This window comes from Apteryx mantelli, chromosome 7 (genome assembly GCF_036417845.1).
Source record: "Apteryx mantelli isolate bAptMan1 chromosome 7, bAptMan1.hap1, whole genome shotgun sequence".
Taxonomy (NCBI): Eukaryota; Metazoa; Chordata; class Aves; order Apterygiformes; family Apterygidae; genus Apteryx; species Apteryx mantelli.
In genome coordinates, this window is record NC_089984.1 from 19,371,487 (window position 1) to 19,395,808 (window position 24,322).

Here is a 24,322-nt window from a genome sequence, read left to right on the forward strand (position 1 = left end):
AGGGAAAGGAACTGTTTTGGGTAGTTGACATCCTAATGGTTTGGACATAGCAGAAAGTGTTTTCCAGAATTCACTGAATTAAAAAAGAAAAATTACATAAACGCAAACACTCACACACACACTTTACAGTTTTCATCCAAGAGGACTACACAGCATTTTACAAATTACATACAAGTAAATGAATTGCTTCATTCTCCACTGAAAGGTCGCTCTCTTTAAATTAATGTTTGCAGACCCTTGGAAAGACACCACATTAACATTAGAATAATACTTTGGATTAAGCATTAATTCAGCAGAACATGTTGAACTTACTTAAATTGGATATGACTAAGATACAATGCCTATTAATATTATGAGTGCAAGACGATCTTGACCAACTGCAAACATAGCAAGAGTGCAGACCACCACATATGTTTTCACCCAGGAAAGAGGCCTGGAGAAGGAACAAGAGATTCTGACCTCCATTCCCACTTGCTTTGGAAACTCACCTGGCCATAAATGTTTGCATCAGTTGTGCAAACATTTTTGTATATTGTAGCAGTCTAGTGGCTGAAGCTTTATGGCATTTTATGCATTTTGCCTTCTGTGTGCTCCAAAAAATATATGTATGAACTTTATTCTTCAATTTGTGTTCTTGTGGAGCTAAAATAGTTTGCACAACTGATACAAACATTACTCTCAGATGTATTTGCAGGTGAAATATAGTTGTCATGACCTTTTAATGCTGAGGCCTTGTGAAAGGAATTTCACTTGTACGAAGTCCACTTCAGCACATTCATAGCACAAGCATCTTTTTGAATTTAAAGCAAACAGATTTATTTTTCCACAAAATACACAAAGAGCATTTACTTCAGATCTCTGCACCCCACATACACAAACACGCTTCAGACACCCAAGAACCCTTTACTATAACAACATCAATGACTGCCAGGTTGGAAGCTATGCAATATGCAATAAGCCTTTTTCAATAAGCTTTCAATAGTATTATTACCCCGCTCTTCTGCTTTTTAATCCTTCAACAATGCTGATATAAAACAAGACTTCAGTAGCTCAGAAAAGAGAAGAATAATGTTTCTCCATTTTTATTCTTGCAGTTGAAAATTATTTACCCAGAAAACAATAAAACATACAGAATTTGGTACTCTTCCTTTTGCATCTCTCAAATATCCTCAGAGTGAGCTTTCAAGCACATATGGCTATCCAGACATGTCATCACAGACATGAGATCAGTCATGCTTTGCCCAAGACTTCTCAGATCTTTGGGTACATGGCTTATCAGTAACAGTAAATTTCTCAGACTTTTTATATCAATCACATAACACCACATGGAATTAGAAACTGGATATAGATTTTTCCATTGCCTAATTCTCCAACATAAGTCTAATACAGGTTGGTAACAACCAGCTAGTGTCATTACTGGTGCCCTGTTCAATATCCCACAAAAATGTTCTGGAAGCATTCCACAAAGCCCAACATCAGTGCGCTATGGGCATCTCAGATATTCTTGCAAACACTTCAACCCCTTGTATACAATTCAGGGAAAAAAAAAGTTTTTACATAACATTTAAAACATAACTTCATTCAATAGCAGTTGCATCTCTCTTCTGCTGTAGTTCTAGAGGATATTATCCATTTAATCTCTGTAATCATTTTACAATGATATTGCAATCTTAGTAACTCATAAAGTAACATCTTTATTAAAGAATGTTGCCAAATAGGTCGTGTATGAATTTTAGATATTGCATATTCCCTTCCATTGAACAGAATTACATCTGGAGAATATTTCCAGTCAGTTGAGCATTATATTATACTATAAGCTGTTAAAAGATGATATGTTAGGCACAAAGCCAAATTAAGAATATGCTGTACTTGAAGGGGCTCAACAGCCTCAAGGGAAGACAGAATGTTACACTCAGTGCCATAGTGTGCCACAGAGACCACAGGAACTGCTACCTGCAGCAGCTGCAAAATTAGCCAGTTGCCTCCATATCACACACACATTTACATGAATTCCACGCAGAAATAGCAACCACATTAAAGAAACGATTAGATGGGTAACACCCTTGTTTAATGGCAAACCGTTTGCAAAAAGAACCCAAGCATCATTTATTCTGAGGGAAAAAAAGAAACATTTTACTAGCTTTAGTCACGGATCAAACAGTAATGACACCACATCTTAGCCAGGAAGTTTTTAAGTAGCCACTGAGCAAAGGCCAAAGGGATTTATTTTGCTTCCCACCTTCTCTCCCTTAACAAAAACAAAGCATAGGCTGACTTTCAGAAGGAGCCAAAATTAGCATATTTCAGCCCCTCTCCTTCAATTTATTCTCTCAGGCTACTCAAACCTGAAATTGGCAGGGTCCAAGAGCAATCTGAGGTTTATTTCGGAGCACTTCATTCTCCTAGGCCCTCCAGGCCCCACATCGCACTCTGATGTAAGCAGCAGATCTTAAAACGAATTGTTACAACTGCACTGCTCTCACAACAGCGCCTCCAAAAAGTCTATTGCATTTAATTGAACTAGAGCAGCAGAAAAAGTGACAAGAGAAAAAAAAAAAACAAACACTATTATCCCTTACCCCTCTGCTCTGTTATTCATCCATTAGGGAAGAGCACATGCATTTATCCCATAAAGACCACAGTACCATATGGGCGTGGAGCGGGATAGGCACGTGCGTGTGCGCACACACACACACACACACACACACACACACCAGCCGCACGCACGAGTCTGAGCCCACCCCTACGAGCTACAAAACTTCCCCATTGGAAGAGCGCGGGGAGCTTTGGCGCCTCCCGAGCGCGCCGGCCGCCCCGCCGCCGTGGCCAAGCGCGCGCGCCACACGGGCGCCGGCAGCAGCGCGCGGTTTCCAGCGCGGCGCTCGGCGCTTCGCCTCCGTCCCCGCGCGGCTGCCGGGGCGGCTGCGCGCAGGCAGCGGCGCCCGCCGAGCGCGGAGCCGCCCGCAGCCGCCCCACGCCGCGCCGGTCTGCCCGGGCAGCGCGGCCGCGGCCGGCCGAGCGCGGGGAGCGAGTAACGGAGCCGAGCGGCGGCCGGACGGAGGCGGTGAAGTTTCGGAGGCGCGACGCCGCGGGGGCCCGGGCGGGCTGCCCCCGGCAGGTGGGGCCGCCGGCGCGGCCGCGGAGCGGCAGCGGGACTCGCGCACTTACTTGGGCTCCGTTCACCACGACCCCCGCCATGGCTGCGCGCCGCACCGTGCGGGGCCGTGCCGTGCCGTGCCGTGCCGTGCCGGGGGCTCCTCCGCGGCGCCCGCTCGGGGCTCCCGGCGCCGCCGCTTCCTCGCGGCAGTCAGCTGACACGGGCGGAAGCGCGGCGCGGCCCGCCCGCTCCGCGCCCCCGGGGCGCCGGGCGGCACCGGCACGGGGCTCCGGGGCTCCGGCCCCGGCGCGCTCCCGCGGCAGCGCTCGCGGCCCGGGCGGCGGCGGCGGCCCCGCGGCCGGCCCGGCCTTGGCGGGCAGCGCTGCCCTGGGCGCGGGGCGCTCGGGCCGCCCGGGAGCCCGCGGCAGCGCCGCGCTGCTTAGGCGGCTCGCAGGGCGCTCGCTCCCCGCCTCCGCGGCAGGACCGGGGCCGCACGGCTGTGCCTCGCCCGGGAGCCCGGCCGCTGCCCCGCGTCCGCTTTCCTCGCAGCGCGGTTCCCACCGCCACGTCCCTAGAGCCCCGTCGCAACATCTAACCCTGTGCTGGGTTACAAGAGCGGTAGGACTGGCCTGGGAAGAAGGTACGGGAGTAGCTAAGAGGTGGGACAGTGACGGAGGAATTTCGGGCTGGTTGTCACTCCCCACAAGGAAAGGGACCAGAGGATTCGGAGTTATCTGGACTCGCCTTCCACCTACCCAGCTTCCAGCGCCGGGAGCTCCCAGGCAGGCCAGTCCATTAACGTGGGGCATAAAGCATAACTTGCCTTTGAACAGATCTGTGTCAGCAGTAAAGCAGCACGTGCAGAAGTAGTACCGTATTATGGTACAGAAGAGGCCCATATCCCCATAATGGTATTTTTTGTCTACAGAAGATAGGGTATCTCACGTGGAAAGCAAATACATTTGGATTTATCAGAAATACCTAGTAAACTAGTCCTTCCAGAGCAAGAGAACGTGCTTATTAAAGTAATGGAATGGTGGTCGGTTATCATTCCTTAGGTAGGGTAAGGACACCGGAGGTTTTCTTTAAGAATTTCGTGTGATATTTTTAAAGATATCTAGGTTTCTCAAGCGTGGATCCTAAATCCTTCTAGTCATCTGCCTACCTCTTTAGCTGCCTAAGCACCTTTAAAAATCTGGCTCTTCCTTCCTTTTTATAGCTAACATAGCATAACTCACTCTTGGACAAAGCAGAGGCATGCTGTGAAGGAAAATAAGTTTCAGGAGGACATGTATTCTACACTGCAAACCACTTTCTACAGTTTATTCACCAACATAGCAGAAACTAATACAGTACTTGCTGCTCTGCCTCTTAATATGAACAGAATAAATTCTTGGTACAGCTGTGGCATTACACCTTTTCTAGAGCCATTCCTCCTTTTCTGACTGCTGGGAAGGAAGCACAGAGCAAATAAACCAGAAAAAAATGTCATTATGTACTGTTTTCCCCCCAGTTATTTAAATGTATTGTGTTAAAAATAAAAATGGACCAACACGTAGAAAAATCAAAGCACAATCAATAAACAAATCACTCCATTGCTTCGCATAGATCTAATTTTCTTTATATAGTACAGGACAGAGAAGAATCAAACCCTTCATCCACAGCAAATAAACAGATCCTATACTGATGAATAAAAGTTCTGTTTCTCTAAGTAAGAGTTTTCCAGCAAGGCCTACTTGCTAGTTCAGGTCATCACTCAGCATGCTTCAAACAAACAGTGCCTTTATTTATTTATTTGAGTATATAGCAATCATGTATGCCAAAACAACCAAGTACTATGTGATTTTAAAAATTAAACAAAGCAATATATTCTATTCTTTCTGTATCTTCCTTTTTTAATCTCTTCTTTAGTTAGAAGCAATTCAGATCAAAATGAACACATGTAACTCAAGGCACAAAGTGGCCTATTGCTGTACTTAGCTGTATTTGTCTTAATGGAGTAAATTCAGTTCAATACTACACCCTGTAAAATTGGAATAACTATAATGAAAACAATTTAGAACATCATTGTCTATATTATTAGTATTAATTTTAGTACGAGTGTTAGCTGTCACTTTAGAGATATCTATGAAGACAAAATTCCTACCTGAATAGTTTACAAAATAGCACACACAAATAATAAGTCTGTTTTTTTCCAGCTTCTTACATTGCCAATTGCATTAACCTGCCATTGATCCTCCTACTTACTAGGCAAGGTCTTGTCTAGAGGGAAAAGTTGCAGATGCAGCTCCCTAAACTAGGTGACTTAAATTGACTTTATCATCTCTTCAATCAGTTTAGCTGAATTTTGTAAATTACAAAAACAATTTAAGGAGGTGGCAAACTGTTTTAAGTGCATCTGGCTTATAATCATTCTTTTAAAACTAGTTCAACATTTTCTTGTATAGACATGGCCTAGATTATTATCTGTCATGGATAAAATAATAGATCCAAATCCTATGGTGTGCAACAAGCAGGGAGTGCTACCAACCACAATGACAAAATGGGCCTATTATATTATGCAGGAAATGAAAAATAAAAATCTGTGTAACAGAGGAATGGAGAAGAGAGATGACTGTCTTGTTATGATGCTTCCCTAGACTTTGAAAAGTTACATCTCAAATGTCCTAATTCTGCTGCAAATTTCCTATATGATGACTGGCAAATTTCTCAAACTTGGTTTTTTGGAGTCTGTTTTATTTTTTAGTTTAAGTACCTATCACCTGCACATAATTTTCAAAGGGAATGAAAACTCACAGCTGCAACTGTCTATTAGGAGCACTGAAGGAGGTGTTTTGTAACATATAATCCTAAATTGTAACTAAATTATAACATCATCTCACATTTCAACCTGCTCATTAGGCTGTGCCTCATGTTATTATGTAGCTAAAATACACCACAGTTTCAAATAAATATAGGAGGGCATTTTTACCTTTTGAGCGTCATCAGTGTCATTTTATAGCAAAGATTCTAGATCCATTATGAAGCTGCCTCTGATTTCAGGATGTTTTTCACCCTGCAATATATAGTTATTATTCAGAGCATCCCAAAACACTACCTTCTTGAGTCCTGGCCCTGCACAACCTGAATCATCTATATGTTTTCTTTACTTTTGATAGAGCTGTCTACATGAGTAAAGCTTCAGAGAACTAAGTTTGTACTTACTGAACGTATTTTTATTAGTGGTTGCTTAGAAGCTGAATAATTTTGTGAGCATTCCTTATACAGGTCTAAATATTTTACAAGAAAGTGGGACTTAGCTGACCTTTGAAATGTCCTTTTCCCCATTTATGTATATACAAAATATAGAAGTCACTAGTTTGGTTACATTATCAGAGTTTCAATAACCAGTTAGAAGCAGAAGAAAGCACTTCTGTATGGGCCATTCAAAGATGATTTCCACAGATTTCCAACTAAGTCTTGCTTAAACCTCAGTACTGCTTATCTTCCGTACTGCTTAATCTATGGGTTACATACAGACAAAAGCAACATGCACTTTTTTAAAAATGTAACAGTTTGTTTTTATGTATACAGCTACAGTAAAATACTTACACTAATGTGCTTAGCATACACACACACACATATTTATATATTTTACAAACTGAGCAGATCCATTCCTTGAATAAAGAGCACTGGATGCTCATCAGCCCCAAAACAACTGTGAAGCAAGGTATTGGAAACATGATAGATACCTGTCAGAGCTGTCCCTTCTTCTGTGTTCTTCACATGGCAACAGAGCCTTAAGTCATTTTAGCAGACATTTACCTAAATGCATATACAGCTACATTATGAAATCTTATTGAACAATTGATTAAAATAATTAGCTAATGAATACCAGTAAACTTGGCACTAAATGCCAAATATAAATTATATCCTTTATGTAAACTTATGAGAAGCGTTTTCCTATCCTAAAAAAATGTTGAATGATTGTAAAAGAAAAAAGTAGCAATCTTTAATGTTTTATGAACTGAAACTTATAGAAATATTTCAGACTGAGTTAATCAAAATCATCTGTTTTCCATCTTATAGCACACTGCGCATATATGTCTGCATGTGCAAGCATACAATCATCCTATATTTCAAAATAAGAAGTCAAACTAACCAATTGTTTTCTCAGTAAACTAGCATTTCTCCTGACAAAACTCCACTTTGAACAAACTGAATTTTCTGAAGCAAAACATTTCAACAAAAAAATTGCAGCTAACTCACAGAATTCTGCCAATTTGACAATCAGAAATTTTGGCTCAAAGTTTACCCATCTAACTCACTTTGTTGACGCTCACAGTGAAAACATTGTCTCAAAATATTTGTTGATAAGCCTCTGCAGCAATATGATGTTTAATACAGACTGAATCAGTTTAGCTGAAAGAGGTTGACTGTAGTACAGACATTTTTGTCAGTATCACCACAGGAAGTGGAACATGTGTTATTTGTAAGTAGCTTCACTTACACCTGTTTTTAACCCCCAATAGTTCAAGATGGTGTTTGATGTCCAAACTAATAACTTCAGATGTCTCTCCAGAGATAGTATCACCAGCATTCTTTGCTGTGAAACAAACAGGAAAAAAACAAATGTGACAGAAAGAAGAAAAATTACAACAAAGTATGTAGCTTAATCACATTGACAAGGACAGAAAGAAATACAATAATAATGACCTCATTTGCCATATTCAATTTGAACTGCTGGAAGGTAAGTTTCTCTGTTCCTATTTCTTATATTCCCACTTACAAAGACATTTAACAGTCAATGATAAACAAGTTTAAAAGGTGTGAAAAGCAAGTTATGCATGTACACTCAATACACCAACACACCATGTCTTGAACTATACTGGCATGACAGTGTCATACAGTGCTATAAAACTTGCTATCTATAAGAACATGCAAATTCTTTTTTTTCTGCTGCTGAATTAAAATGACTGTAGAGTGATTTTTTTCTGAAGTATATGCCCATACTTGCATGTTTAAAACTCTGCAGGATACTTTTTGTCTAGAAAAGCAGCCAATGAAAAGTGGTAGCACTGCAATACCCCATGCTAGCATGCACCCATATAACACTTCTGGCTTTTCTTTGAGTTGACACTGTTAGTCAATGGCCTTGACTTACATTTTTCCATTCTTGCAGAGACTCCTACAAAAGAAAGCAGGACTTTAATGTTTTTACTTTCATTTAGAGTTTTTGCTTTCTTGCACCTTTCCTGCAATGGAGTAGCAGATTGTCCTATCTGAAACGTTTCCTAAGAAAATCTCTTGCAGCTTTAATTAATGCTTCCTTTAATTCCATTTAAGTAAAGGAATATGTATTTGGTAAGAAGTACAGGACTGTGGGACAAGGAACTGTTGTTCCCTCCTATGTAGTAGCAACAGATAGTGCAGCGCACACAGACTTTGCGACATCTACCCTTGTGCCCAATTTAGACAAGAGTTTATGGCAGAAGGACTCCAGAGCTTCCAGAGAGTTGCCCAGAGTAGTTTTTGCCATAATTTTCACATTCTACCCTGATTCACAGCATGACTCTTAGATCCCTCCCCTGTCCCGGGGCAAAGTAGAATTACATATATGGAGATAACATATCTCCAGGATATGTTTAATTATCATTTTCCTATTATGGCAGCAGTGTGGTATGAGCACAGCAAGGCTACCTGGTGATGGTGAATATGACAAACTTGTTCACTATTCTATTGCAAAGGTGCCTTCAAGTTCAGCATTTTTCTGGCTTTTTTGGAATGCTTTACTTTGTAACCTTGTCAGCATTCTTCTAAAGTAACTTTTTTGTATAGCCTTTTAATGCAATATACTACAAGCCAAGAACTTTCAAAAACCAGAACAACCTAAAAGCTTTGAAGACAGGAGAAAAAGCCCCTTCCTGAAATTTTTTATCGAGTAGTCTAATCTGGTTTCCATTTAAGTTAATGATGGTTTTGTCAACCATGGTATGGTTAGAATACAATTAAAATCCCTTATATTATGTTATATAGCATGTTACAGTTATTAGGCTAAAATTAAATTTAATAAGTGATGTGCTCAATGACTAAAACATGGCAACCATCAATTGTGCAATTTAATTCTGCTTCCTCATAGTGTACGTTATGGTACTTTTTTTTTTTTTAAATACTCAGGACTCCCTGTTTCATTTAGAATGAACAGAGCTAAGGAAATTTAACTCAGCCAGGGAAAATATCACATATGCTCTAAGTTCTTTGATGCTCTGGATTACCAGAGCACCTAGCATTTTTGAATGCATTTATTCTCACCCTATGCCAGGGAAGTAGGAATACCCTCATCTTCCCATCTCATAGGATAGGAACTGACACACAGAAAGGCTAAGTGATCTGCCTAAAATCATATATGTTATCTGTGGACAACTAGGAAACTGAACCTACATCTTCCAAGACCTAGGCTGATACCATAACTGTAGGGCAATATTCTGTCTTGGTCTGTCCTGTTTTGTGTAACTGCTCAGTGGCACTATATAATAAAATTCATTATTCCTAGTCAGGAGAAGAAGCAAGTGTAGAACCATCATCTTTTTGTTCCCAGTGGACAGTACTTACAGGCAAAAGGATATTCCAAGCTGAAGAGTGAATACTATTCTCTGTGTGTCCCACCTAGAGTCTGAATGGTATACAGCATGCAGAAGAAAGATGCTGATATGGGGCCTCCACAAGTTCTGTAGAATACTGCAGAATTTTGACATGTTGACAAAACTAAATATACAACGCAACCAAAGACAAGAAGTGGGGTTTTTCAATAGCTTAGAATTTATGCAGTCTAACTGGATTTTCATAAAGTCAACAAAAAGGATGCCAGAATTATCCTTTTGCCAACTTTCAAAGATCTGCTGCCAGCCATGGAGGCACAGAACACTTAATAAAAGATCATAAGATTTTTTTTTATTGGAAAATATTCAGTAATCTTTATATGGAAACTGCTGCTATTGCTTTTCCTATGTTGCACACACATACACAGATGATTTTTTTTAAGGCCTGGATGACTGACTCGCAATCCATTACATATACGTGAATTTCAGGTCAGCTGCCTGCAGTATTGGGGAAAGTAAACTGCAATACTGAAGCAACTGTACATCCTTGTGCATCAATGCTTGCTTGCTCACAAGAATGCAACAATCAAAGCTGGAAAAAAGGATTAAAGCTAGGATAAAGCCTAACTTGAGGACTTATCAACATTGCAATTCTCTTCTAAATAATAGATTTGAGGTTTTAGAAGTCCAGCGAGGTATTTTCTTGTTCCAGGTCCCTGTCACAACGTCTGGGGCAGAGGCTGTCTGTCAAACAGTCAAAGAAAAAACAAAATTATTTCCGGAAATGCTTCAATACAAAGATCAAACAACAAAGGAAGTGGCTTCAGAGGCCAGAGGTGCTTGTAGCTTAGCTGATCTCCCCTGTTCTCTAGCTTCGGTCTCGGTAATTCTCTGTAGAATTGAAATATCAGACCAGCCAGAGGTGGTTTTTGCAGAAGGAACTAGGTTCACCTGATTAATCCAAGGAGACACAATCTGCATCTTATATTGTCAACAACACAGCATAATAAGACAGATCTCCCTATTAATAGGTATATACTACTGAAAATACATTTTGGAAGGGGTTTTATGCCTGGTTTTACCCTGACAGAAGATTGTGTGGTTCAGGCCAAGCTGTGGGAATACCTGACATATCCAAGTGGAAAAGTGAAAGGAAGAAAGAAGCTGAGCCAATGTAATGCTTCACTCATTGAGAACGGAGTGGTGTTCCATAAGCTGAATGTTATGTTTTAGTGTCCAATCTCTCAACACCATCTGTCCATATAACAAAAAAATATTTAGATAAGTCATCTTTTGGTTAGAAACACAAAAGAAATAGCAGGCTAAAAAAGAAGAGACTTCCTGTTTATATTGAAGAGATGATTAGAGCCAGACCAATGTCAAACTTAAGGAAATTCTTGTCTTAATTTTAGAATTGCAACTTTGACTCCATACATATAAAGGTATCTGAAAATATTCCAATATTTGTCTGTCATACTGGGGACCATTTCCAAAATCACAAGAGGACAGTTCTGAGCTGCAGATTTATAATTATCACTCTCAAATTAAGATGAAGAGGAACCATTGACAATATAATATAAAGCTTTTCATGCTTAGGTTTCTTACTGGAATCAAGATCAGTTGAGTAAAGATTAGAAATTACTGTCACATGATAGTGTTGGATAACTTATATCTGCCAATTAGGGACACACAATTTCAGTCGCAGTGGAAAGAGGTCCGTATCACAGAATCAGCACAGGAACAGATACCAGAGTTGGCATATCTGCAAAAAAAGGAAATGACTGAATGGGCATAGAGGGAAAACGGCTTCAGACTCTCCCAGGCTGTGTCTCCAGATCAGAACGGAGATAGCACGAGTTACCCTTTGATAGTGTAAGGTCTTCAGTTTCAAAGCTGACAATACAGCATATTTCAATACCATTAACTTGCCCCCCAAAAAACCCAAAACACCACAGTTTGGTTTGTTTTTTTTTTTTTAACTCAGGGTCATACCAGTGTATCTGAGTGACATAATAGTTCACAAGATTATGCAGCGAGTTAGACTACTGTGCTACACTTGGATCAGTTACTGAAGATTCTGTACCTTGTTAAGATAATGCTGGGGACTTTTGTAATAAAAAGTGGATGTTAAAAGAGATGTAGTCACAGATTATGCTATTTTTTTTTAATCCTGTCACAACAATACTGCAAAAGACTTCACACCAAGCCAAAGAAAAAAGTCCAGGAAGTTTAAAATATTATTATTCATAAACCTTTTGCAAATTAATTGTTTTTCTCTCTTGGAGAAAAAAAAACATTATTTTTGGTGGAGTAAGTCAATTTATGTGACCGAACTCAATAAAAAGGAAGCTGTCATAACAAATATCATCACAGATCAGGACTACAGGACAGAGGAATAAAACACAGCTTTTGTAAAATGAGCTCTTAAAGAACTGGCACTAACCAACAAAAACTACTTTATTCTCTGCTCAAAACCCTTGAGAAATATGCACAGTTCATTCTCATGATGAAGAGACAGAAACACCCATATTAGCCAGCCAAGTTTCTAACATTTTTTCCCAATTTGTCAGTTTTGGAATTCCCTAATAAAATGACAAGAAGAAGAAAGAAAGACCCCTCAGACTGTACTTTATAAGAAGGTTCTATTTGTAAATAGTTTTCAAAGCACTAATCTGTAAGTAAAAGAATTTGCAAGATTTTACAGGCCTGAGGACTGTGTGTTGGAGATGAGGTTAAGTGTATCAATAGCAGTCATGGATGGCTATAATCTGCATCTGTTGGCTTGTTCAATCTTATGTCAATTCATTAATCTCCTATCAATTTTTTTCTGAAAATTTATTAACCTTTTTAGGAATTAAAATTTGATTTTTCTTCACTTGAGAACATACACTCTAGTTCACATGCTACTGGTGATACATAGCCAGTAAAGGTTTTACCCACCGTTCTGTCTCTCTGGCACCCCAGACACATCACTAAAGCCCTGTACACTCAACATGCAGTTTCACATGCATTCCAGATAAAGCAGTCTAGATACAGCAAGTGGAGTCTCCTGTGGGAAAATCGTGACTCTTTGGGACCTAATGGCTAACTCAGATACTTTTCTCCTGTTTCTTTGATGTCAAATTTAGCACAAATCAGATTGAAGGATTGGGCTGAAAAAAACATTAAATTCTTCATGAAGTAAAGAAAAAAAAGAAAAAACTAATTAAACAACCCCAAAGATGCAGCAGTATGGAGAATCTTTTTCCTTATTCCAGATGTTAAATCATATTAAAGGGTAGCAGGAAACTAAATTCAGTTGTTCCCTACTGCTAATTTTTCATTATTAAAAAATGCATCGGTTAATGCAGCTACAGAACTGTCCATGCTGTCGCAAATGGAAAGGAGTTCTAATTATGACATAAGCACAGATTTGAAAATTTTTTGTTACCTGAAAAATTTGAGGGTATCTGTTTTAGAGTACTAAATAACAATTGTTCTCTTTAAACAGAAAAGCAAAGAATAAAACATTCATTAACAACTAAATAGATAAGTGACCAAAGATTTGACAAGTCCACTGAAAGATTTTAGATATTCTATTTTAAGCTTACTGACTGCTTACATGAATATAACCATTTTCATCAAGAATGTCCATAAATCGACAAATTGAAAATAACACTTTCGAAGTTATTTCTATGGGGAAATGTTATTAGTCGTCTTCTTTTCCTTTTAGGGAATGGAAATGCATGTTAATTTCCTTCTACTTTTACTGCCTGTTTCAAATAGTAGTAACTGTACAGTACTATAATTTGTCTTCCAGTATGAAGATTATAAGTAAAGATGTTTGTAAAAACTGTTCAGAATGATCTATCCTTAGTGTTATTTACACTGGTTATTTTAAAATATAAAGTAAGTAATATCTAACATTTCTAAAGTGTCATTCACCTGTAAATTTCATGACATTTTACATACATTAATCAATTAAGCCCTACTATACCTATCTCAATTACGCATTAATATCCCAATTTTACAGCTAGTTACACTAAGGATAGCTTGAAAGGTTAGCTATTTTGCTAATATTACTCTTTGGGATAAAACCCAAGAATCTCAATCTCTACATGTAATAAAAAATTAAAAGCCTCTTTCCTCTCCTAGAATGGAAAAATATGATAAAAAGGCAAAATCAATGGCCAAAAGCTTGGGGCATTAAAGGCCTTTTTCCCTTTCTTGTTAAACTACTGCTTTACAAGCCTCTTGAACAGGGATGAATATATACGAGCAAGAGATTCCTACAAGAAGTTCCACAAGCTACAGTCCTATAGATTAAAAAAAACCTAGCGGCACAGAAGTATACTCCATACTGGCCTTGCCTCTCCCCACCTCCCAAGCCAGATTAAGTATCTGGAATTGAAGAGAACTGAACCAACTTTGTACCACTTGAAGAGGTTCTTTCAGCTGGCTACCTTGGGACAGGTCCAGGTCACTTTATGCTTCTCTAAACAGTGGGGAAAAAAAAAATCCAATTAACATAACTGTATAGTTTCATATCAGATTAATTCTACCAAACTTGTCAGTTTAATGCCATTAGACAGTCATTTTATTTTAATTTTCTATTCTATTTCTAATATGCAAACTACAGAAAGTTCATCCTGTTTCTGAGGCAGTGGAGGATGCTGCTGACTATAAAATGGTAAACCAATGTGCTTCTAGGTGCACAGCCTAATGTAATCTGTATTAATAACCATAACATGGATATTTTTTCTATATTCTTTCATTACTAATGTCGAATTCAGAGTTGACGGTTTGTTTTAAAAGTGCACTTTTATTATTACCTTAAATTATAATCCTTTATTGCTTATAGTCTGCTAACCTGATACAGAAGCAACTACAGGTTTCCTTTTATTCAGATGTTCTATGAGTGTACATGAAAAATATACCACATTGCTATACTGTGCTTGTTTTCATACTACCATTCCTCACAGAGCGGTCAGTGATAAATTATGGTCTCTTGGCATTCACTCTGTTTCAGCCTTCATACCAAATGAGGCAGGGATCATGGGGAGGTGGTATCATTTGATATTGATGTCCTATCATCATCAAGACTGTCATCATGTCTACGCACTAAACAGACAGAATTACAATTGCATAGGCAACCTTCCTCTGCTCTGGCTCTTCCTCTTTTTTTCAGTGTTTGACTTAACATCTTTTAATTTAGGGTTATTGAATGGAACAATTTAAAATAGTCCCATTCCCAAGGCACTGCTGATGTAGATGATTGTCATCAAGGTTCTGAGTCAGAAATACAGACTACCTCTATAATGGCCCTGTAGCAGGGAGAAAACTCTAGATCTAAGTCCTATTCACACAGCCTGGCTGATCTCCAAACTGTTAAGATGAGCACCTTCCTACAGGCCACAATAACACAGTGCATCAGTTGGAGCAAACCATGGATCCACAACTGTTCCTCACCATCTCCAGCCACAAGCCATTCTCACAGTCTGTATGTATCATAATCACTCAATAAGTGCTTCACACCTAACATGACTTCACCACTATGCTCTGTAAAAGGAATCTGCTCCCAGTGCATCACTTCATTAATTCATGACAGCTCCCAATGTTTCAGAAACCCATTACAGGACCCTTAGAGGATGACCACCACCCTGTGGTGTCTGGCAACCCCAGTTCTTTCCAAGGGGAAAATCAGTTTGGCACAGAGGAAGTCCATAACATCAGTTTTCTACCCCTGCATAGTCTGTACCACCTAGATGTTCCTAAAGTCACGAAGACTTTCATATAGCAAGGAGTCCCTAAATGTGGAGAAAATATTGGTGAGATTCAGAACCAATACAGTGCTCCCACAAGAATCTCATAACTGCATGAATGAGAAGAGACACCAACTTATGGTCTTGCTGTCTTACATTGATTACTATAGAAATGGTGGACACCATGGCTGGTTATCTCAAGAAGCTTTATATTGGGACAGAAGAGCACTCTCTTTTCCCCAGTGAATAACAGCAATCAAGGAATTCCAACACTACCATATCTAAAAAGCCAGGAATTAGGCTATATTACGTCCAGAAATTAAACACTAGGAAGAAGCAATCAGTGACCTTCCCAGCCCAGTGAAAGGACCATTCATGTTCCTGGAGGGAGCTGCAGGAATGTGCTTGGTCATACGTTTTCCAAGATAGGGTGGCAGGATCAGAACAGAAATAGTCTTATGCCCTAGTGAGCAAGTAATACAACTGGTACACAAGGCTGAGGGAAAAGCATGAGAGGGATGCCAGAGAAGGGGAAATATTCTGTGTAATTGATGACATGTAAGCTTAATAAACTCAGTTCTTGCCACCTGTGGTTGTTATGTCCAGATATATGTAAGAGGGATAGGAATTATCTTCCCAGCCTGCATGGCACCACTCTGAAGATGGTGCTGTGGAATTTGACACAGGTGAGGAAGGTGCTAGTGGGAATACAAATGTGCACAGCCACATACAAATGTTTGTCAGAGTGAATTTGGGTTGCAAGGTGCCTGTGCACTAGTGATTACACATTTGTACGATAGTGCTTGCCAAGACTATATACCTAACTTTGACTACTAGCAAGCTAAACTGTGTCACTAGTATTGAGTAGAGGCATATTCTCTAGTCAATACTACGCTAACAATGAGCAAAGCCTGTAAAAATGCTGATTAAAGAGGACATTTTTTTCTCATCAATGTGGGTGATATGGAAAGAAGGGATTCTGGAAAACACTTCTGGCCTTTGCATACAAAGTTTTTGTGATGGCCACCTCCTCCTTGGCTGTCCACTACCATACAGCATATGTTGCCTAAGAACTACCCCATTCTCCTCTCCCAACTTCAAATAAGTACAATAAAATCAGAGCTCTCATCCAAGCTGTTTGCTTGTCTTGTCCTGGAACTTCTGTCCCACTGCTACTCTGGTGATGTGAGCGAGATGGAAAACGGCACCTCCTCCTTTTCCCTCTTGAGGACTGTGCAGGCTCAGCTGCTATACTCACCTGGCCTAGCATGGAGATCAGGCCCTAAATAGTTAAGGAGTCCAAATATCCAATAGCTAAGAGCTAAGGAGTCCAAATGACTCTGTAGTAGCCTTCAGGCCAAAAATCTAGTGCAGCTCAGCATAATGCAGATACTTATGCAGAGCTACCCAAATGGTCTACTGGCATCCTGACCTTTTAAGTAGGCAGCTTTCAGGGTTTCTCCTTTGAGTTTCTTAGTTCTGTGGTCGGAACCAAAAGTGCTGAGCTGCCAAACCACCTCTTCTTGTGCACTGCTGAGAAACTTTTCCTCAGTATAAGCCTGGGCTACCTCCAAGCAGATGATCATAAAAGCCTTGATCTCCACAGGTCTCATTTCTTACCTGTGTGCCCTTACAATATTATAGTTTTGTTTCTTTGTTGGTTTGAAGTAAGTCCAAAGTCTAAATAATTAAAGGTTGTCTGCAGCAAGACGGATTTATGTTATCAGGTATGAGACACAAAATGTGTGGTGCATGTCTGATAGCACTAGGGGAACATATGAATCTCCAAGGCCTTCTGAATATAATTGGAATACATCATGGTGGTAGAGGAAATGAACACCAGCATGGAACTACACTGTCCATATGGAGCAGCTACTGAAATGAACTCTCTTCTCAAACAACCCCAGACTTACTCTCAGCAGGAAGGAAATTATTTTTTCTAGGTAGAAGCCTGAAGGATGACTTAGGGCACCAAAGCCTCAGAGGCCTCAAAGCAACTTAAACTGACAGAGTAGGTACACCCGTTGATAGGCTTGGCACACCTCAGAGTCATGGCAGAAGGTGAAGAAAAGCTTTCTACTAGCCCACTGGCCTGACAGTTCACCCTCCACCACAAGCAGTCACACCAGACTCAGCACCCCGGATTATCTGTGGCCCACAATGGGCCTGAGCTATGTTTCCTCCTTCACTTGACGTATCTGCTCTCTCTGCAGATATGGATCTGGAGATCTCCTTCTTCTAAGAGGAAACCTGGTTATCATTTGGGTTCCCCTCCAACTATTTGGCACCTCACAAAACACACAAAGAGGTGAGGGGAAGTCTCTTTTTCTTTGTAACCAGGAGCAATTGTGATCTGCTTTACTGTTTGACTTGAAGCAAGCAAAAGAGTTAAACTGTTTTATAAATGTTTCTATAATGCAAGACATTTTCAATGTTTCAGGTGGAATAAAAGCACTTGTTAGTTCTCCAATTTGCATAAGTAAAGTAGTTTAAATCATGTTAAAAAGATATTATGACCAAAATGTTATTATTAGAAACCAACACCCTGAAAACACTAACTACTGAAAAAATGTTTTTGTCTACTTTTATAAATTACCCAAATGTCATTCCTCATCCATTACTGACAATAATACCTGAGTGATATGCATTATGCATTAAATATTTTTATAATCATTCAGAACTATTTGTATTAAACAGTGATAGCAGATATTCATTTTATATTTAAAAATGTTAAAGTTGATAGTATACAGTATGTATCAGAATATCATAGATTAGATTATGGTAGATTTCTTCAGCCAATTTTATTTTATATGGAGTGGACAGGTGGAAGACTGAGCATTTTTAATCCAAAAAACTCTGCTCACAATTTGACCTAAACTGATAAAAGTAGAGAAGTTCATATCTGAACCTGTCACTTAAAGGCGAACTAAAAATCTTTGGCGGTAACAGCAAAGAATCAAAATCAGCAATATAGTATATGAACAGAGGTAAAAATTTAAAATAACTTTACATTTAGAAAACAAAGCATGGAGTCTGTAGCCACTATTTTATTTGTCTGTAAGTCAAACAAAGTCTGTATCAAAGGTGTTACCACACAGTAGCTGTTAGGTAATCTGCATGACAATTTAGTGGGCACCTCTATTCCAGAAATCCAGTTACACAACTGGTATTCTTGCAGAATCGACAAAGAGGATACGAATGAACTGTTCTCTAACCATGCTGGCAAGACAGAGGAGGACATTCCGCATTTCACTGTCTAATGTCATCCATTTGGCATCTTTATAACTGGGTTTTTTTGTTTGTTTGTTTGTTTTTAACTTCAGGAGCCCGTTTCAGTTCTTAATCCTATAGGGGTGAAATTTACCCAGCTGTACAGTGCCTGAGAAAGTCCCCCAGTGCAGCAGATCCATATTAATATCCTAGTGCCCACACTGAGGGCAAGTAACAGAATGAATTTGTGGATGCTGCAGAATGGTTTCTTTTTTCTTGAGACACCTCATAAAATTCCACCAGAAAGCATACCTGGGCCTTCTGGGAAGATATAAGGGCACTACTGATAAACATTTGATCTATCCAAAGACAAACAGCCAAGGTTGTTTAAGAGACACCACACCATCTCTAGCCAAACACTACTCCAAGAGGTAACACACTATTTTTCCCAGTGTATATAATATAAACACAAATATACCCTGCTCTGGGTTGGGTTCTTGGCAACCCACGATTATTCACTGTTCACAGTAAAAATGTTATCGCTTTCATTACTCCAGAATAAATATAAAAATGGAACTGTAATACTGCCACTGGAAAGAACCCTATTTCCTTCCAGCTTTTTTCTTCTCGGTTACACCAGCTTGCTCACCCAGAATCAGCCTGAGCTAATCTTGTCCTTCACTAATGCCAGTAACAGGGAATGTCACCCCATTCACATCACAGAAATTACAAAGGTGGGTCCAAAATCAAAGTCAGCTTGTTTCCACACCCAAGACTGACCCACAGGGCAACTTTTTCTCAATGTCCTTGCTGCACAAAAGATTTTAAGAGGCATATTAAAAGAAGCAGGCAGTTCTGGTCAAGAACAGCTTTCACCTCCACTGTAAAGAGCCTGTTAAAGATCTGTGGTTGTTTATATGGATACTGTAAGCAAAAATATACTCTTGTAAAAAAAGCTCACTTATTCTATGTAGTTTTCATGATAAATAAGGAAAAATGGCAGCAGGTTCTTATTTTTTATCTTCTAGTTTATTAATATAATTTATTATTAATAATAGCTGATACAAAAGGTTATCAATAGGCACAGGGAAACTGAAGCATCTACAAGGAATTTTGAATTGAGTTGTAAGGTTTACTCTTTTCCCTAGGTGGTATAATTTGGGTCCAACCATTCTTCTTTCTTATTAACATACTTAGATATTAAAAACCTATAATACATAATGAAGGCATCCTACTTAAATTTGTTTTTCCCATTGAGATGATGATAAAAACGTGGGAACAAAACAATGGATGATTACTGAACCAAAACACCTGCTTACCACAGTCCAATTCTGTTCATGTAGAGGTAAATGAGAAAATTCTGCCTTTTAGTTCAAGGAGAGAAGAAGCAAGCCCTAACTGAAGTAGCCACAACACTATTATATTATCTCTGTCTTGAAGCTATTCAGCCGAAGAATACTCTTATACAGTGTTAATAAATTACATTTCAAAATGGTGTTTTGCTAATTGATTTTACCCTTGTATATTAATAACATTCAAATAAGTCTACCAAAGCCATATAATAATACCATTTGTACCTCTGTCTTACTAGCATGGAGATTATTCATGATTTCAAGGTCACAGATAAAAAACACCATGTTGTATAAACCTAAGGGAAACAGCAAGAACATCAATTTCAAATACTATAGAAAAATGTGACTTCAAAGGACTATATATATGTATATATGTCATCATTACATGCTTATGTTTTATTATACCATTTCATGATTTTGAAAATCAGTGGAGGAATGAGAAATCTTCAAGCATATTTGCTTCTGGTCACTGAGTAACACAAAACATGAAACTTGCAGCAGCACTGGCATACAAAATAACACTATTTAATTCTGACAAGAGAGCATGGCACCCTAAACAGGAATGAGATGATCCTCTTGATTTGACTATGCTATTATGCAGCAAGACAGAGTGCATAATGCTGCAGCATTTCTACAGTGATTGTGAGACCAAGTTCTTGTCTTTGTTATGCCACTGTAATACATTAAAGCATTTATTATTTTATCCTCATTAAAACTCTTTGTAATTGATAACTAAATATTAGGACCCCATTTTACAGATACAGAGCCACACAATAAAGTTGTATACTGTTAATGGTTGGTAAACCTGTCATTAGACCTTAAGAGTTGCTATCTCTGATCAGTCTCTGTTCTTCTGTGGCCACTATTTAAAAAGTTTACTTGAAAAGATCACTTATTTACTGTAAAGACTCATGACCTTGACCAACCAAGCAAGCTCCTGTTGCCTTTAATCTCTGCACTTGACACTAAAGGAATATATTTCTTATGAGAAAGAAATGACATAAAGGATAACCCTCTGCTCAATTAAGGAAAAAAAAAATTACATTTAGATGAAGTAGGATTCATGCTGAGTTCTTTCCTGTTCTTAGCCTGCTTCAAATCCTTTAACTTTGGGGGAAACAGGCAGCCTTCACAAGAGGGTTGGGTTTTGTTCCCTTCAAAAATGTATATTATTTGTGACAGAGAATTCTCACACAGAAACTTTTACACCCTGAATTTACTTTTTCAGTTTCTGCCTATTTCCATACAACTCATATTCCATTCCCTGAACCTTGCCAGAGAAAACAGCAAATACACACAAGCCACAGAATTCTGAAGAAAAAGTTTTCATTGTTCACTCCTTTTTCAGATATTGCAAGTACTGACCAAGAAGAAATGCTGCTACAGACACTTGTTTGCCTTCTGACTTTTTTACACAGGAAACTGTGAGCAGAGCTTGGATCGTCGTCATTTCATTAGTAACCTTCTTCCTTTTGACACCTTGTAGGATTCTATGCTTTTGATGTGCTTTTTTTTTTCTTGGATCTCTAGTGGCCCACTCATTTTGTCTCAATAGAGTACAGGGTAGAAGTGGCTATGTGCACGTTTTGAAGCTAAACTTGCATTTCCTAATATTTTGCATATTTTCTCCTTCTCCTTGTTTTTCTCTACCTCCAGGTAACCCACATAGCACAACAGTGAGCACAGAGGTGATATTCCAGTTGAAATGATGTAATGCTGAAAATTAAATTTACACACAACTGTTCAGAGTCTGGGTCATAGCTGGGTCACTTCTCTGAGTGGGAGGCAATCCAGCAAGGAGCACAGGATAATGATTTCTCTATGCTGAGGCCCCTCTCATAAAATATAGCACAAAGCTCTACCTTGATATCTGAATCTAATCTGATTCGATGTGTATAACTATTGGAACCGGTAGTGTGGTGGTAAGGGGTTATGTTATTCTGTTACATGCTGCACTACATCTCTTTTTCCTTTGAACCAACTAGCACCCACAAATAAGCTCTCCAGTGGCTAAACTCTTACCCAGAGACAGAGGTTTAGATAAGAGCCAGATGGTTGAGGTTTTTTACAAAATACAGTGTACAGTTCAGAATTGGGGGGGGGGGGAGGGGGGTTCTGATTTTTTTTCTTGTTTCTTGATCAAAGAGAAGAACATGGACTTTTTTTTTACTGCTTTTTGTAGTGCCGGGCTATGTTTGTCTCAACTGCTCCTGGCTGGTCACCTATGGCCAAGGCTGTTCATTCCTAACTGCATTTGTCCAGAGTGCTCATTTCCTTCTAGGTACAGCTATCACATATCCCTTCATAACCCTTGAGATGAGCTTTCTGTAATGGCTTCCAAGCAGCCTCTGTCTTGAGATATTAGGAAGCTTTAAATGCCTGCGAAACACCTCTGCTCACATACTAGTAACTGGGCCTTCATAGGAAGTGCAGGCTCACCTAAGTGACTCAAGCTGGTGGGATAGGCTTATGCAAACACCTATGAGGCTTTGAAATGCCATCCCATTGAAAGGAAACACAACCTTTGCTATTTCTTTCTGCAGTGCCAACTCTTGGTCTCTTACATATTGTATCCCCAGTGATTTTGGGCTCTACCTGCGAGATTTCTCACTGCCACATGGCAATTCTGCATTCAGCCAGAGACTGACAAACAGGACACAGAGAGAGCAGCTGTCAGGGCCATTTTGCATGAAGCACAAGCAGCTCCTATCCAGCAAAGCCCTAATGTGTTGATTTACAGAGTCTCCTTAGCTGACATGGGAAAATGAGTCTGGTCATGGTTGATTTAACATTTTATGGGCAAAGAGTCTGCCTGCTATGGTAAGTTTGGACTACTGCAAACATTTTAAGCATTTACACAGGAGTCCACAGGATGAAAATATTCAGGATACTAAGTGATTTTGATGCACACATCACTTGAGCTCTGCTGAAAATACGATAAGCTTGAATTAAATAAATACAAAGGTGTACGTTACAGGCCGGGCAGCCAGAGACAATAGCTCCCGGTCCACGGGCATATATGGCCAATGCAGGAGGAGCCTGGTTAGAGTACGGGCTATGCAGTGGCGCCCAGCGACGGGGCCTTACCGTGTACCGCAGCAGACACGGGGTCCTGGCCAGCAAGTCGCACCTGCCGGGGCTCGGCCCCGCAGCGAGCACCGACCTGCCCCGCTGCTCTCCGGTGTCACTTACTGCGCCCGGGACCCCGCTCCCCTTCGCTCCCGGCTGCCGCTGCCCCCCTCGCCGGCGCTGCCGCGGCTCCGCGGCGCCCCGCGGCCGCCAGCAGCGCGGAGCCGCGAGCGGGGGCGGGCGCAGGCGCCGGGCGGAGCCGCCCCCCCCGCCCCGCCCCGCCCCGCCCCGCCCCGGCGGAAGTGCCGGCGGCCGCGGCCGGGCCCGGGGCTGCCCGGGGCTGCCCGCCGCCGGTGGCTCCCGGCCGCTGCCCGCCGCGCGGGGCGCCGCTAGCGCGGCCGCCGGCGAGCAGCGCTGCCGGAGCTTCGCCGCCGAGCGGGCGGGCTGCCTCTGCCCGCAGCGAACCAAAGCAAACAAGCGGCGGAGCGGCCGCCGCTTTCCCGCCGCTGCCGGGCCGCTGCGACCGAACCGGCCCCGCGGTGCCAGCTGGCAGGTAACGGCGCGGCGCGGCCGGCGGGGAGGGCAGCTCCGCCGGCCGCCGTCGCCGGCACCGCGACCGCCGGCCGAGCCGGGCCGAGCCGAGCCGAGCCGAGCCGAGCCGCTGGCGGCGCCGGGGCAGCGGGAGGGCGGCGGGCTCGCCCACTCGCGGCCGGCCGGCGCGGTCTCCGCGGGCGACGAGCTCGTCTCCGGCGGTGGCGCAGGCGGCAGCGAGGAGGAGGCAGGACACCGCGCCGCAGCGCGGGGGAAGCGCAGCCGCGGCGCCCGGCCCGGCCCGGCCCGGCCGACGGTCCCGGCCCCGGGAAGCCGAGTCGCTCTCCGAGACGGCCCCTCCTCCGACTCGGGGAAGCGCCTTGCCTCCGAGCCAAGCGCTGCCCGACGACAAATAAGTTCTGAAAAATAACACCTGTCAAATTTACCTTCAGCTAGTTCATTAACCACCTCCCCCAAAAATGTGTGTGTGTGTGCGCGCGCGCCAGGAGCAAGATGAGCGTTTCTTTCATTAACCTAATGATAATTGCAAAAAGACTCCCTTTTTGTCAGTTCCACCTAATCAAAACCGAATATCTGTATGTGGCACTGACAAAATCAGTAAAACTTCACCTTCGACTTTATTGATCTGAACAGACAGGCAGAGTTTTCTATGGCGTTCAATTTAGGGAATTAAAAAAAATCACTCCGCTAACAGCATTTGGTACATTTCTAACCCATATGTCA

At 41.2% G+C, this 24,322-nt stretch overlaps 1 protein-coding gene and 2 long non-coding RNA genes across 5 annotated transcripts in view; all 3 read right to left on the bottom strand.

The window, feature by feature from the left end:
- The window catches only part of LRMDA (leucine rich melanocyte differentiation associated), a 697,858-nt gene extending 694,550 nt beyond the window's left edge, over nt 1-3,308 (bottom strand). Inside the window, exon 1 of the mRNA XM_067299879.1 lies at nt 3,169-3,308. Coding sequence (XP_067155980.1) covers nt 3,169-3,198 — 30 coding nt within the window. The 5' untranslated portion in view covers nt 3,199-3,308. The remainder of the gene's footprint in view (nt 1-3,168) is intronic.
- Nucleotides 3,309-4,208: 900 nt separating this feature from the next.
- On the bottom strand, nt 4,209-8,295 carry LOC106498897 (uncharacterized). Of its 3 annotated transcripts, XR_001295062.2 has the most exons (5): nt 8,241-8,295; nt 7,587-7,682; nt 6,829-6,901; nt 6,069-6,152; nt 4,209-4,545 (listed from the first exon to the last, which is right to left on the bottom strand). It is a non-coding gene; the product is annotated as an uncharacterized lncRNA (long non-coding RNA). The 3 variants fall into 3 exon arrangements; XR_001295063.2 differs by lacking the exon at nt 6,829-6,901; XR_001295061.2 differs by having other exon boundaries at nt 6,829-7,682.
- A 1,399-nt stretch (nt 8,296-9,694) lies between these two features.
- On the bottom strand, nt 9,695-23,203 carry LOC136992415 (uncharacterized). Its single transcript, XR_010884645.1, has 3 exons — nt 23,066-23,203; nt 10,801-10,929; nt 9,695-10,419 (listed from the first exon to the last, which is right to left on the bottom strand). It is a non-coding gene; the product is annotated as an uncharacterized lncRNA (long non-coding RNA).
- Nucleotides 23,204-24,322: the final 1,119 nt, after the last annotated feature.